Raw genomic sequence first — 15,709 nt, 5'->3', positions numbered from 1 at the left:
TTACAGGCCTTTTCACGCAATTTTTGCCCATACCGTCTCCCACAGATCCTGGTCTCTGAAATATTATATCATCAGTTAAGTCTCAAAAACAAACCACATCATACATTTACGAAGTAGATAGCAAACAAAACAACTACAGCTCAGGGAGGAATTTGGAGCATGGCTTGCTTTCAAGACTGGTTGAAATAATTTTGGATGTCAGCCAGCTGAGTAGCAAAAATTGCAAAATTAAAGAAGTAGCTATTAATTGCTTAAGATTTAAAAGTGCATAATACTATGTGAAGAAACTTGCAGCTCCCTACCTGATAGTAATCAGCCTCAAAGGATGATCCATTACCACATCAGGAGAAAGGAAATAGGAGGGGAGCACACATTTAATGTATTTACAACTAATTTACAGATTATTAGTTGAAAGAGGGGAAAGTGCAAAACGCAGCAGCTGGCAGGAAAAGTCATACTGCTAGGGGCTGGCTTTTCCCAGTGCGTTAAGGGCAGAGAAAAGAAGAGAGAGCTGCAAGCTGGCAAGCACTCACAGCCTGTATATCTGGACTCTGTGCAGCACAGCAGCCAGAATCTCAGCGGTAGTAGTTTTTAATGCCATCACATTTTCTGGATTACAGTTTTCTAGTTGTTATGCTTTTTAATGGAACAGCCTGTCAAGACGTCTTTGAAAAAAGCAGAGGAAGGGTATACCTTGATCTCCATTTTAAAATGCCTGTCTCCATCCCCTTCTCATTCCGCATTTCCTCCTTATTTCCTTTTTTTTTTTTTCCCCTTCCTCCAATTCCCTGCCATATTTCCTTTCTCACTGACTTCTTGGCTTTCCAAAATCTTTCTTTCTTTCTTTTCTCTCTCCTAATGCCACATAACTATAATTCCCTTTTTCACTTACATTCAAATGATCCAATATTTTTTTCCTTCTTCCTGTCTTCCCTCCCTTGCCTTTTATCCCATCTGTTTTCTTTCTCCTTTTTCTCTCATGACTTCAGTTTTAGGTCTGAATGATGGGAGTTTGGTCATACTTAGAACCAGCAGGAACACTACAAGCATTAGTATAGCAGGGATCAGGCCATAATATCCCAGTGAGACACCTGACCACATACAGAAAATACAATAAGAAATGGTGGGCTGAAAGGAAAGGAGACCTCAGAACCTAAAGAGCAAGAAATTGGAGGCATGACAAAACATTACAGAGTTTTGATATGAAAGGTAGAGAGGGTGTTGGGGAAGTACTTTATGAATGCTACAGGTGTGATGGGCTTAGATGGGACGCTTTCAAAGAACAGCCTTTCAGGAGGAGCTCAAAGGTCCAAGTGTTCACTGGCATAAAAGACACAGCTGTCACCCATTGCTACCAGTGGACCAGTATACTATGATGGGGGCATACGGAAACCAACCCTGTTAGAAAAGAGATCCTGATGGCCTCCTCTGAAGCATTGTCACTCTCTCTAGTAACATGATGGGTAATTGCACATACACAGCAGAGTTTTACACATGGACAGGTTTTGGCACAGGGTTTCACAGAAGGGAGTCCTGCTCTATCACCCTCGTTCTCTTGCATCCGCTGTGGCAAATATTTCCCGTCATTTATGTGGTGCAACCTGTCGTCTCACAAACAAATTGCTCACTTCGCTCAGACAGTTTATATTTTGTGTTTACTCTATGGGTTACAGAACAGCATTAAATGGTGCTGCCAACCACAGCAGACAAAACAACACAGTGGCTCAAGTACCTTGAGAATCCCATTTGATTCTGCTTCCTCAGCAGCGCTCACCTGACAGGACTGTCTGTATACTCATACACCTCACAAGGGGTTCAGAAATCCCACTGCTGTTTTCCTTAGGTTCCTACAAGCTGACTCACCTTCCTGAACTGCCCAGTGCTTGATGCTTCTCTGTGATAATCGGAAGGGCTGGGGCAAAGGTGCAATTGCATGTTAATACCTTCACTTACCTCCAGATAATGAATAGGTAAGAAGGAAAAGCCAGACACAGAAAAGATGCAGGACATATTCATTACAAGAAGGTTGCTGTGCTAGTGTATGTAATTCCTATTGCCACAGCTGTCAAGACTTCTGCCTTTTAAAATATTTAGGGAAAAATCTTGTTTATGATATTAGTGCCTAACTCTGAAATACAGCACAGGCCTGGATTTTTTCAGCATCTCCCCCTCTAGTTCGTTTCCTGCCTTAAGGGGATGATTTCATGGGATTACTCCTATTTCCTGTAAAAAGGGACACTCCCAACCTGCAAAACCAAAGGTGCTTTTAAATGCCACAACTGTAGCTGTCACCTGCATTCCTTCAATGCCGTAGTACAGCCCAGAGGCTGCACACAGAAAAAACACCCAATTTGCAGCGAAGCAGAACATAAAATGCCAGAGGACAAAGCCACACAAAGCTCCTGCACTGGCTTGCAAGAAGAACTGACCACCAGGACTTTCTGCAAGCATTCCATTCAATTAATTAATAAATTTAATGATAAAAAGCAAGCAGCAAATTAACCAGCCCCTAAGTCATAAAGCAGCTCTACTAAGCATGGATCAGGAGCGCTGACTGGATGGGAGTCAGAACAGGCCACTGCTGAGGAACAGTCACCCGGAGCCATGGCTACTATTGTAGTACCTCAGAGAGGAAGAAACCAGCTGTCTCAAATGACTGTGCTCCCTCCTTTCCCCATGAAGGACACATAAAGACAGGCTGCCTTGTCACATATTTCAGCTCATTTTGCAGTGGCCTGCATGACTTTACAGGCCAAGACAAGGCCTGCTGTGCCAGGGGAGCACACATGAGTCATGGGCAACAAGGCTGTGCAATGGGCTTAACTGCAGATGACAAGAGGGGTCTGGTGTTCTACACCCCAGCTCAGAAGCATGGCCTGTGGGGTTGTTACATGTATTTGGGTGAAGGCCCCCACAGCCCCAGGACGAAGGATTAAGTGAGAACTTCTTCAGGGCCCATAACAACATAGAACACATAGGTATTTCAGGGTCACAGCAAGGACCTCGCTGTGGGACTCAGGTGGCTGTAGGTAGGGGAGCAAGCTGTAGAGGTACACCTGCAAGAAGCAAGCCAAGGACGTTTGAGGATTGCAAAGGGAAGATTGACAAGAAGATCCAGTTCTCATCCAAGATCTTCACCTACACCAGAAGCACCACTAGCAGCAATTGCGCAGGCCAGACCAGACCGCCTGTGGGTAGGAAGGGCACCTGGGGACAGGCTCAGCCCCTGTAGGGTGGAGCAGAGGAGGGGGTGCTCTAGTGGCATACTCAAACCAACAAACAAAAACACAGCAAGGGAAGCAATGGATCTATAGTTAAGGGCAGGAAAGGGAAAAGAGAGGCAGGGCTTTTGAAACTTGGTGTCAGTAAAGATCTTGGAAGGCAGGGAAGGGAACTCATTTGCAGCTTTTGAAGATGCCCAAAACTCCATCTGGAAGACAGGCAGGTGGGAGAAGTAGCAAACATATGTGTCACCCCAAATAGATTTGCCATAATGACAAGCAGGGAAGCCCAAGAGGGAGTTGGAGCTAGGACAGAGAAGAGGCAATGCCGAAAGGGACTGAGTGATTCAGCAGCAGAGATCACAATGAGAGGAACCCTTGATGAGTACAACCATGTAAACAGTCACTGCAGCTCCGTGGAGATTTAAACCAGGGCTGCAAATTGCATGGATGTGTGAGGGCCTGGAAAAGAAGCTGGGGCAAGGACACACCACCCCTAAGGGGGCTGAGGTCATCAGAGGTGAATATGGGATAATGAAGAAGACAAGGGCTAAAAGCCATAGAGGAATGCTTGAAGCAAGAGAGAGAGACAGAAGATGACAGCAAGAGAAGAGAGAATTTTTCAACCTTTTCTAAGTTTGTTTCATTTTGAATTAAGGATTTATCTTCTATTTTGGCTGTGATTGCATTTATTCAAGGTGAACACTCATATTCTTGTGTGCGCGCTAACATGTTACTTCGACACAGACAAGTTACTGTGTTTTATTTAAATTTGAAGTAATTAAGGTGCAGCTGATACTGACAAGCATTATTTTATTTTATTTTATTTATTTTTTTTTTGTAAGATCAGCTTCTCTGTTGTAACTAAACAGGTTTGCCAAGTACTTGCATTATTAAAATAATTCATAAAACAAATAATTATTTTGGTCTCCATCTAGAAAATAAGCAATCTCAACAAATCACCTTATGCTATTTATAGTAGTTGCACAAAACCTTTGTTACTGTGGTGGTTTTACCGTGCTAGGCAGCTAAACATTCCTGCCAGACCCAGTATAGTTAACATTCCAGCCCTACCCAGTACAGTTACTTGTATATATTCAAGGACTAACAAAAAGTTATGTAATCACCCATGAACTGTCCATGGATATCAGTGAAAAACAGTTAGTTTGTCCTCTTACCACAAAATCTGAATGTCTCTCAGTTTTGGTGTTTTTATTCTCACAGAATCTCTATCCCATAATAACAAGAAATACTATTAGACCAGTTGAAACTAATGGGAAGTAGATGATGAGATGGATATTCTAAACACCATAAGTATTTAAGGAAAAACACAACCACAGGTCAGGTACTTACACATGCACCAGAAGAGCACTTCGTGACTCACTACAGGGTATGAAGCAGTCACTTCCAGAGGATTTTCCAAACCCAAATATCAGTGGCATAATAAAACTGATAAATTCAGAAGTATGGAAAACTTCAGTTTTACGCATGAAATCTCAGCTTTTCTATATCTTTTATGTTTAGCTTTGCATGCTATATGCAATAAAATTTCAGGCTGACATTAAAACAAAATATAGTTTTCTCATATTCTTTGAGATTGTCCACTTTTATTACACATTTTTCTATTGCATTGAATTTGCAATAAATTAAACAACTGTATCTCATTTATCATCACATACAACTTTTGCTAGTGCAATAAATTTTGACAGTTATTTTGCTGTTCCACATTCATGCATTCAAAAAACTCATCAATAAGCCCCATATTTCCTAACCTTTGATTTACTGCATATATGTATAGATAGATAGATAGATAAACACATGAAAAAAAAATAAATCACAAGCAGTGCAAACCTGCTTAAATAAAGCAAAAGATCTTAATCATCATTAATCTTTTTGATAAGTTTATCCAGGATTGCCACTCGGTGGAGAGGAACTACAGGCTAAAATAAGCCTTAGTACTTTCCCAAGTCCATATATTCATTCATCAACAGGTCTTGATTGTTCTGCAGGGGAAGAAAAAGTGATATAGGCATCTTTCTGAACTCAGGACAGCATTCATTTTTTGTGTTGCTGTTTCTGCTCTATTGCTGAACTCAAAGCCTGAAGAATCAGATGCTTGTTGTTCTGAATGTTGTAGCTGGTCAGTTTTACCAGCTTGTCAAACTGATCCTCTGTGTAGGTAAAGCTGTTTATGCAGTATGGGGAAAAAAGGCTGGAAACATCCACATTGCCCTCTGCCATCTCAGCAGGGCTACGCTCCACACCTGCCAAATCAATAAAAGTTATTGATAGGACATAGAGATGGTCATACATCCTCCTCTCCAGGTAGGGACCAATGTTGCTCCTCTCTACCCTGACACCCACGTTCCTCCCCATGGGAGCCATGGCAGCTGATGACACTGAAGGGTGGGTGGGTGGGTGGTAGGAGGACCAGCTCTGTTCCACAGCTTACCTGGCTCTTTGTATTTTCTGAATGTGTCATTCACCAGTGGGAAAAACACCACTGTTGGTGCCTCTGGGGTCTCTGCATCTTCAAAAATGTAGCACTCCTTTAGATTTTTCTTTTCCTCTTCACTCAGGTGGATTTTGGGAAATGGGATTCCCTGTTTTAAGAAGTACTTGGAGGCTTCTTCCAAAGGCTGCATTCAGACAGGAAAAAAGGTCAGAAATTCTGTCCCTCTTCACAATGCACAACACATCCATCAAAGGCACTAAACAAAGATCAGGTAGCAGCTTTCACTGCCAGTGTTTCTTCTGATCTTTGTCTCTTTCATGAGAAATCAAGTTTTGGTTATCAACAGAGCAAGATTTCAAGACTCCAACTTGCACTCCTGATTGTTGTCCTGCCTCCTCTTTCTCAGCCTTTATCTGCAAGATAAATAAGATGTTCATAGCTGTGGGGTAGGGGTGTCCCAGTCACTTAGGACACAGAAACATGCCCCTTACTGGAGAAAATCCTGAAATGAGCAGCATGGAGAGGAATTTAAGGTGGTATATTTTTAAAATATCAATTCACAGAAGTACAAAATTTAGTTAATTTGTCATGAAATATTTAAAAGCCTCTAACTGTAGATGCCTTAGATAGTTATATAAAGTGATGTAGGCATCTGGGAGCAAATGTCATATTGACTGAAATGTTAACTTAATCTTGGGATGGGTAAAGTCACTTCTGAAAATGGGAATTTTATTCCTGAATCTGGTTGCCATTTATGAAAACTTTAGTCTTCAGGAAGTTCTGTCCTATCTCCATCTGGTACCAGGGATTATAGTTCAGATCGTTAGCTATTTTTGTCATGCTTGCTGTTTCAAATAAAGGACAATTATTATTCTCCATGACTTATAAAAATAAATAAATAAATAAATAAAAATCAAGCCATTGTATAAGAGAGACAAATTACTTGTAATTTGCATGTGGATATCTTTAGGAGGTATCACAATAAATTAAATGAGCTCATCAGTGGTCAATACCGGTCCCAGAGAAACACCCCACACAGAGTACATAGACAGCTGTATTGAGGTTCAAGGAGCACATAGGTATAAGAATGCTCACTGATCACAGGCTTAATTAAAATAAAAGATTTAGAAAACTGGTACTACTTCTGTTCTCCTTAGGGGACTGGCTGTGGTATATTAGCAATGGTGTGAGACCCAGATACATAGAAAACTGGAGCTGTACACCAATAATCCTTTTCTCCCAATATCACTTTCTTCTACATAAATTATTCTGACTCCTTAGGATTTAAAAAGGGTGAAAAGACAGTTGTCATTACTGAGGAGAATAAAGTGGTCATCGCACCGACGTCTGTGATCCAGAAGAATAATTTAAGTGTAGGACAACATCCACTTTTCTTTCTGGCCTCATGAGTGGTGGGTAGCTTATATCAATGTATCCTGCTGTGTCTGCAAGGCACAGGAACTCTGCTGTTTCTGTCAGCTGGTTGGGGAAATTCTCTAGTACAGTATCTAAAAGGAAATATTTCTTATGATGAGTGATTCTCCAAAGAAGTAATGTATTTTCTGTTTGGCTAATAAAAGAGGAAATAATAATGAAAGAAATTACTTTTCTTTTACTTCTACTCATTACTTTTTTCAAGACCCTGCTGCACTCCTGAAGTTGTCTTAACTCAGAAGATAAAGATCTATCCACAACAAAAAGACAGAGCTCCTTTATGTCTTCTGCTGCTGTCTTTCCATCCCCAACAAGCAGAAGCTGCCCTTCCCAAGTACCAAGGAACTTTTTGGAGTATCTGTTAAACATTTTAGTAACAACAGAGCTGTGCCACAATTACAGCTGTTTTGCAAATTCACTTTTGAAATTTGACTACTTATCTTGAAATTTTTGTTTCCAAAGTGAAGAATTAAGCCTGTTCATCATCTGCCTTGTCTTCACTAACAAATATACCAACCATCTAAACAGAAGAAATTAATATTCAGAAATGGTTACCTTTCCATATATGAAAGCTTTTGCTCTGAAGGTATTCATTGTGCATCTGGAACCCCTTCAGAAAGTTGTAGAACTTTGAAACCATCACTCGCTCAGACAGGACCTCCCGAACAATGCCCATGATGCCACATTCAGGGGTGACTAAGTAAGTCTCTAGCTCGTGGTTCCTGGCTGGTAGAGAAGGCTCGTCTCCTTCTGATAGGTAGAGGAGATAAACAAGTTATTGTTTTGATAGTATTCTTTGCAATACTTAAAATTGTAATAAAATAATTATATAACTATAGTATACTATAATACCAGCTAAAGTATAGACAATCCTTGTAAGACTTGGTAACATAGAATCAAATAAATATCAGAATAGGAATAAAAAAAAAAAAAAATCAATGTTCAGTAAAGTATATTCCATTTAAAAAAAAAAAAAAAGAAGAATGAGAACAGAAACAAACTTCTTAAAGCTGGAAAAAAGTGATCTATTGTTTGATAGAAGTCATAGGTGGGTTCCCTCTGTGAAAATCAATAGAGGCTAAGAATCCAGGCCAGTTTCTTTCAAAGCTAGTCCAAACTGGCTTTGAAAAAAAATGCTGTCAGAAGATTTAGACACCTGGAAAAGAGCAGAAAAAAAGGATTGTGCTAAATGACACCTTATCAGATTGGGAATGAAGGCCAATGACTTTCTATCATCTGTGGCATTTACTGGGGGAAGGGTTCTGCAACACTTCCCTGGAGAAAGTGATGAAAAGTATGTGAACCGGACTCATCAATCACATTTGAACACAGGGAATACAGACAACACCTCTAAATAGGACACAGAGTTCCACATAACTGATACGTCTTTAACAACAAGAACAGACAAAAAAGGTGTGATCTGACAAGGCAGACAGAGAACACAGCACTGAGTTTGTTTCAACATGCAGGTTTCCTGAAAGGCCCCTGGCAAAGATTATCTGCTTAAAACTTTGGTAGTTTTATATTTGGTAGCAAATTGACACTTACACAGATTCAGTGCAAGCGTGACCAATGTAAATAACATTGCTATGGATCAATGCAGACATTAGAGAGTAAACTCAAGTAGATAGCGGTCCCCAGGGGACAAAAAAAAAAAAAAAAAAAAAAAAAAAACCTTTAACTTTACAAAGCTTTCATTAAGAGATTTCCTTCTATATGTATCTGGATGTTATATTCATTTATATATTTGTAAAGCAACAGATAAAGTAGAAAAATAAATATAACCAACCAACATCAACAGCCCTGTGTTGGGTGCACCTCAGTGAGCACCTTTCTGAAGGATCTGATGAATGCCAGGCATCCAAGAGGTTGTATGAAAATACATTGCTCCACAGGCCTGTGCAGTGATAGAGAAAAGGGTAACTCATTAGAAATACTTAAACGGAAAATATCCCTTTGCTTTTTCCACAGGATTTAAAACATAACTTTTCAGCTCTTGCAAGGAGTCTCAGAATGCCACAAGGTTTCTGAACTCTAACCAAAAACAATACTAAGTTCTTTTATAGCAACTCACAGTTTGCCCTCCAGAGGAACCTACATGGTTTTAAACATTGTTCCAGGCCTTCAGCCACCATAATTCATCGTCACATACAGTTATTGCCAATGTTTTGCAAGCCACCTTTTTCTAGCCTGCATATTCCTGTCCTATAAGCATCTCTCAGAGAGTAAAACCATGCCATTTCACATAAAGTAAGAGTCTGGTCTATAAAATATGTCATATACAACTGTATACATAACTAAAGATTTAGAGTTTGCTCCTGAACAGCCAGGATCCAAGTAGTTAGAGTACAATTTGGGATGGCCTGCAAAGCAGTCCTCTAAAACAACACACCTTCAGTGTCCATTGTACACTTTCTCTTGACACCAGTTGAGTGAGACTAATCTACCTCACATACCTCTTCTTATTCCCATTGTCCTTAGTCCTTTTCTCACTTTTGTCCTTGCACTTAAGACATTACCTCTCCCTGCAAATTACACCTCACTTTTATCCTTAAATTGCCGTGCTTAACTACCAGCATTGTATCCCAAGAGGGCACTTACATTGCATCACTAGGTGGCAACATAGCTCTAACTCTCTACTCTATCCTTCCTAAAGATGCACTTACAGCTTTAGGGTCACCAGCCTAATTAAGGTACTGGGAGCAAGAACCCAGAGCTCAACCCAGACTGGATGTGCAGGGTGTGCTTGCTACGTGGCCACCTTGGGTACAATGATAACACTGTCATTGCTAAACTGCAATGGAGGCAAGATATTCTCAGAAGGCTTCACAGTCCCACATAGCTCCATGATCTATTTCCTATCTCTGGTTGTCAGCCCAAGGCACTTAACAGAAGAACACATGAAAATGGGAAAACATAAATGGGTCTCTAACCCAATCTCCAGCATCTTAAGGTTCTGGATTTGGTACTTGCCTATCTTACAAGTCTTCCTCATGCCCAGGTATTTTCTCATGTTAGTACCAATATGACTCTAGGTTCCTTTTGCATCATACACTGAGGTGCACAACTTCTCTGCACTTCAAATAAGGAATACAACACAATGATGTTGTTTAACTGGGCTTTTCAGTCATAACTAAAGCCTTTCTTACTGGTATTCTTGGTGTCCCGTTGTATGTCATGCTTATTTACATGTAATGCACCTGTTGTTCAGAGTTAAGAGCAGAAGGACTCTTCTTAGACAACTTCACTCCCATGAACTAGCATACAAAATGGTGTGGTAGAGAATTCTAGCACTGCACAAAATAAAAACAGTAAGAATTGCATAAAACTACAAAGTTGTCCTTCATGTTTTACTGGGAGCAACTCACACATTACTGAAATAAAGATGGCAAAACTCACCACTTTAATCACGCAAGAAAAACTTAAAAGAATATAGAATACTATTAAACTTGCAAAAATATCAATAACATTTGGGAATGCTACTCAGAATTATCATATTATATAACAACTTCAGCATAACAACATTGCTTTTGTTATAGTCTCATTTATAGACAAATTTGGTGTTAATATTCCAGTTTCAAAATATAAATGTTTTCTTTGTGGAACTCTGCTGATGACCTATTGAACATGCCCTGAAACTTCAAGCATGAGCATTCATAAGAAACACAATAGTGAGAAGTGTTATTTGAAATTTCCTTTTAATTTTTTTTTTTTTTTTATAAAGCCTATCTCCAGTGTTCACCTAAGGAATGCATCCCAAAGGTGAGAACAAAATGTCTTACATTATATTTCAGTCCTGCATGTTGCAGAGCACTGTTGCAATATGCAGGGACTGTATAAATTAAGCACTTCTTTAAACAATCCAAAGTTTCTCAAGAGAGCACATCACCTTTCATGAAGCAGATCCGAGACTCGGGGAGCTTCTTCATCAAGCGACCCATGAAAAACTTGCTGCCAAAATCCTCTGCACGAATGAAGGCACCATATTTTAAGAACCCGACCTCATAAGGTGTGAACTCAACCCATTCTGCAGAGACACCAAATTATTATTTAATTCAAAATCCTTTCCATACTTCCTTGAAGGAAATGCTCTGAAATGGCAGGGAAGCAACTGCAGGACAAACCCTATCAGGCGATCATAGTCTGGCCTTCCTGAGGGTAATGGTATCATTCTGACAGTTTCAGCCACTCACTCAAGTAATTTTTCCCAAACTTGTTCATAAATAAACATAAATAAAAGTTTATATCAAAAGGGGTCAGCCTAAGTTACCCCATGTGCAGAGAGAGCTAAGGCTCTGATTTGGGAGTGCTTTGGCTGCTCTAAGGAACCTCCCCCAGATTTCTCCTATCTCACAGGAGCTGGGTTCCTTTCAGAGCCTGGGCACAAAGTCTAAAAATGGAAGATGAAAAGGAACTGGTTATGAATGCTATGGTTCAGTAGTTCAAGGGGCTGCAGGGCATGCAGTAACTGATAATACAGGTACACTGAGTCCAGACAGAGCTCAGTTTTGCCATCACCTTTAAACTCTGAAAGGCTGTAGTCATCTTTGATGTTGAGGATCATGTAGATAGGTAGGGGATTCTGACCCTGATTCAATGCCTGTCGCTCATCTGAGAGTTTGTGGTTGTTTTTCTGAGAATTGACCAGAAAAAGAGAAAGAGAAAACCAAGAAACCTTGTGACAGTGTATGGGCTTGCATGATTACAGGAAAATAAATACCTGTTTCCAGCTACAATTTCTTATTCTCTCCATTCATTTTGAGTCCAAACAATTTCTTTAACCAAAGAACAATCTAAGCATTTACACACCCACAAAGGCTTATTTAATTACAGTTGAATTACAGGATGTTTTGTGGTACAGTGGGATGTCATTCCTCTCAATAAGTGCATCCATTTTACATGGATTATTTAAGTTCTCACAGGGGTGAACAGAGCAAAAGAAACCAAAGGCAAGACACTAGTATTAGGTGGCCAGATACACGTATAAGGAGATACAGGTTTCTTGCTCTACTGAGTATCTTTTGGGCTCGTAATTATATGTTGAGAGGTATGTGAGGTCAAATGCTCTTTGTCAGTCAGCATAAATCATCTGCCTGACAACGCTATCACCTGTCCCTGGAGGTTCATTTTCTGTACAACAGTATTCAGAAGCTGTTATGAAAAATACAGACATGCTACCCCATTGCTTAATGCCTTTTCCAGCAGAAGCCCCCATAAATCAATGCTAGAGATCTGGTATCCTTCTTGCTTCCGCAGATTTAGCTCCCGGTCATAGTACTTCAAGCTCTCCAGGGAAAAGCAGCTCAGCTTGCATTTGGTCATATGTCTGCGGACTTCACCAATTGCTCCAAGGAGATCCTTGTGTGACCAGTCAGGGCTCTGATACAAATGTGACAAGGTCCTGGGGAAAAGAAAGAAGAATGTTATCACATTTTTATGCATGCTTTCACTTTTAAGACTTGGATTTAAGGACCACATTAAACAAACTAGCTGAGGTTCAACAAAAGCACTTTTGAGGCGCAGTATGTTATGAATGAGAAAAGATTTTTTTGATTTAGAACCCGTAGAAATCTACCATGTATGATTAAATAATTTCTTTCACTTTGTTAAATCCATGTACTAAACTCTGAGTTAACTGTCAAATATTAGGCAGATGGAAATTAAGATAGAGTTGATTTTAAGATAGAGTTGATTTGGGGGTAGAAATTGAAAAATCTGGTGTGATAAAAACAAACTAAAATGCTTTAAAATGTGTTTAAAATGTGACAATAAAAAAGCTTGAGGCTAAAAAGTACTCCTTCCTTTACTAAAACAAAGAGAATAAACCTCATACAGCAAGCTATAGAGTGGATCTCCTTACCATGTTGAGCCAGATGACCCAGTGATGTATGAAATAGCATCTAAAAGATCCAGCTTCTGAAGACCCAGCAGGTTGCCTAACAAAGACGTCAGTGCCCGGGTGCCACCTCCTGTTGTCATGACTGCTACAACTGGTACCTGTTCAAGCATAAACACAGCAGCTGGTAAGCAACAACTTAGTTCTCATGAGCGCATGTAGTCACAGCTAAATGAATCACAGCATTTCTGTTCTCCAAAAAATTCTGACATCTCACCATTTTCCCAAACTGCGGAGAGAAAGAAGAGATATTGGTATTTCATACAGAAATTTAAAGAAAATAATGGACAGTTTGGTAGTTTTGACATTTTTCAGCTAAAGGGACTGGGCTTCTAAATTCTTACATGCTGGCTTACTGAAACAGCTCATTTTTTTTTCCCAAGGCATTTCAATCTTAGGCTGTTTTCCCTTCATGTAACATTATCTCCTGAGGGGTCTATTTTGAGAACCAGAAAAACTCATCCTCTCTTGTACGTCAAATATAATTTCTGGATTATATTTCCCATACAGTACCTACAGTATGTAATTGCAGTGATGAACCACAAAGCCTGATTGCATAGAAAACTAAATTATAATACAGGAAGACATTTCTCCAAGTAAAATCCACTGAGAGAAGAGGGGCCAAGTGACATTTCCTATACACATTTCCAGGCAATCACATCAAGGAAATACTTAGTGATGCTTCTTTAACCTGATCCAAATTGAGCATTTCAGCTCAAAGCAAATTATTCTGATTTGGGTTTAACTATGAGGAAACATTCCCTTTTCTTGTTGGACAACCCGAAATTAGTAGCTAAAAGTGATTCCCCTTAAAAAAAAAAAAAAATAAAAAAATAAAAAAAATCTTATTCTTAGACTCCCCACCCACCCTCCAACCCCCCAAACCAATATGCTAATGACAAATAATCTACTGATATACTGTGTGATGAGTTTGTGTACAGGGACACCATGTTGATAATCTTAGAGATGTGTTCCAGCCTAAATGATTCTGTGCTTTATAGCATCCAAAGACATACTGTCATATCATGCTTAATATGCCTTTGGCACAGATGTTCTGAGCAAAAAGAAAAGCACAGGTGAAAAGAAACCCTCAGAATGAAAAATTCTTAATTTCTGTAGTGCCTGATCACAAGCCATATTCCCTCTCTGAAACACCAACCATCCCCATGCTGGCATGCACATGAACAAATGCAAACCCTAACTCACTGAGTGGTAAATTCTGAGGTATTTTGTGCCTGCTGCCTCCTCTTGTTTTCACCCTAATATTTTCTCTAGTAAGTGACATAATAGACTAAGGTCATTCTAAGAGGGGAAAAAATAAAAAATAAAAAAAATAATCAAATTGACATTTTGAGAGACTAGAAAATTTATTTTACTTGGATTCCCAACTGGAAAACGTAGTTTGAAATTCAGATTTGTTTCTGAAGGGGCTGTGGCTCTTATGCTCTGAGACTCACTTTTATTTTGCACTTCAAATGGGAGTTTATGGGATCTGGTTATCCGGACTGATGCACAATTTCTAGACACAATAATCCCAAGTAGGAGAAATGAGAGAAAAATGTTGAATAACATTGTGCTGTTAGAGAAACAGTACAGCTGAAATGGTGACCATTGGAAACAGCTGGTGATAAATAACACTGAATAATGATGGTGTTCCTTATCATTTCAAGTGTTGGGTATTATCCACTCAAAATCTGACAGCATAAAATGCCCTATCTGAGGCCTTGGTAATTGAAAGCTCAGCTAAAAAAAAAAAATAAATATGATTCTCCAGGACTAGGATTCACAGATGAAAAAGAAGTAAGGCAGAAAAAAAAAAAAAAAAAGCTTGTTTATATGTGGGGCACTGAACACATCGGTGCTGGTTAAGGAACAATATACAAACAGCTACGGACAACTCATTTCTGTTACACAACACAGTCCAGCCCCATTAGTGCTGCTCATACCTCATGGTCTTGTAGGTCCCGTTCTAAATGAAGTGCTTTTTTCAGAGCAGAAGCCACCAACTTCCTCCGTTTCTGTAGGAAATTTTTCTCCTCCATACATAGATCAAACTCCAAGCGAACATCTAAGTTTCTTGACCTCAGACAGAGTCCACAGTTAAATAGGATATAAAAAGCCTATGTACATGATCACTTCCAGTTAAGGTCTCGACCTATGCTTACAAGTCATAAACTTTATAATCATGCTTTAAAAAGATGGTATTGTGGCCCCACAAAAGCATACCAGAAAAGACTAAGTTACCAGGATTTGAAGTCTTACAGAAAAAAATAGAAATAGTGCTTTTTTTTCTTCCCACACTGCTTTTCAAGAAGTGTCAAACATAAATATTGCAGTCCATAAACAGATACTATAAACAGTGAAATATTTTGAATTTGTTGCCTGAAGACCTTCATTTTTATATACACATAAGTATCTTGGACTCTTTACAAGTGAGGAAAATGAGACAAACATTTTTCTAAACTCGTAGCTCCACGATTTTTTTTATTCAGAAAAGATCTTTTTTTCACAACCACAGAACCCAAATGACTTCTTACCAGTCAGTTGACTTCACATGTAAATTGATCATTTCATCCTGAAAACAAACAAAACAATAATGAAAAAAACACACAACACAATATAAGTATTGGGGATGATTTTGTGCCCTCTCTTTTCAGTTAGATTTAAAGGCCTTCACTTATTCTGAGAGCAGTGTTAGAGCCA

At 39.3% G+C, this 15,709-nt stretch overlaps 1 protein-coding gene across 1 annotated transcript in view; it reads right to left on the bottom strand.

Moving 5' to 3' along the window:
* Nucleotides 1–5,276: 5,276 nt before the first annotated feature.
* Nucleotides 5,277–15,709, bottom strand: part of LOC311210114 (cytosolic phospholipase A2 epsilon-like) — a gene marked incomplete at both ends in the record, with an annotated part of 28,761 nt that continues 18,328 nt past the window's right edge. The window contains 11 exons of the mRNA XM_084287904.1: nt 5,277–5,485; nt 5,674–5,860; nt 7,018–7,184; nt 7,666–7,860; nt 8,900–9,007; nt 11,000–11,137; nt 11,629–11,743; nt 12,289–12,511; nt 12,971–13,107; nt 14,953–15,088; nt 15,544–15,581. Of these exons, the coding sequence (XP_084144030.1) occupies nt 5,277–5,485; nt 5,674–5,860; nt 7,018–7,184; nt 7,666–7,860; nt 8,900–9,007; nt 11,000–11,137; nt 11,629–11,743; nt 12,289–12,511; nt 12,971–13,107; nt 14,953–15,088; nt 15,544–15,581 (1,653 nt within the window). The remainder of the gene's footprint in view (nt 5,486–5,673; nt 5,861–7,017; nt 7,185–7,665; nt 7,861–8,899; nt 9,008–10,999; nt 11,138–11,628; nt 11,744–12,288; nt 12,512–12,970; nt 13,108–14,952; nt 15,089–15,543; nt 15,582–15,709) is intronic.

This window comes from Netta rufina (assembly GCF_964035555.1).
Source record: "Netta rufina genome assembly, chromosome: 5".
Classification (NCBI taxonomy): domain Eukaryota; kingdom Metazoa; phylum Chordata; class Aves; order Anseriformes; family Anatidae; genus Netta; species Netta rufina.
This window is presented reverse-complemented; position numbering and strand designations above follow the sequence as displayed.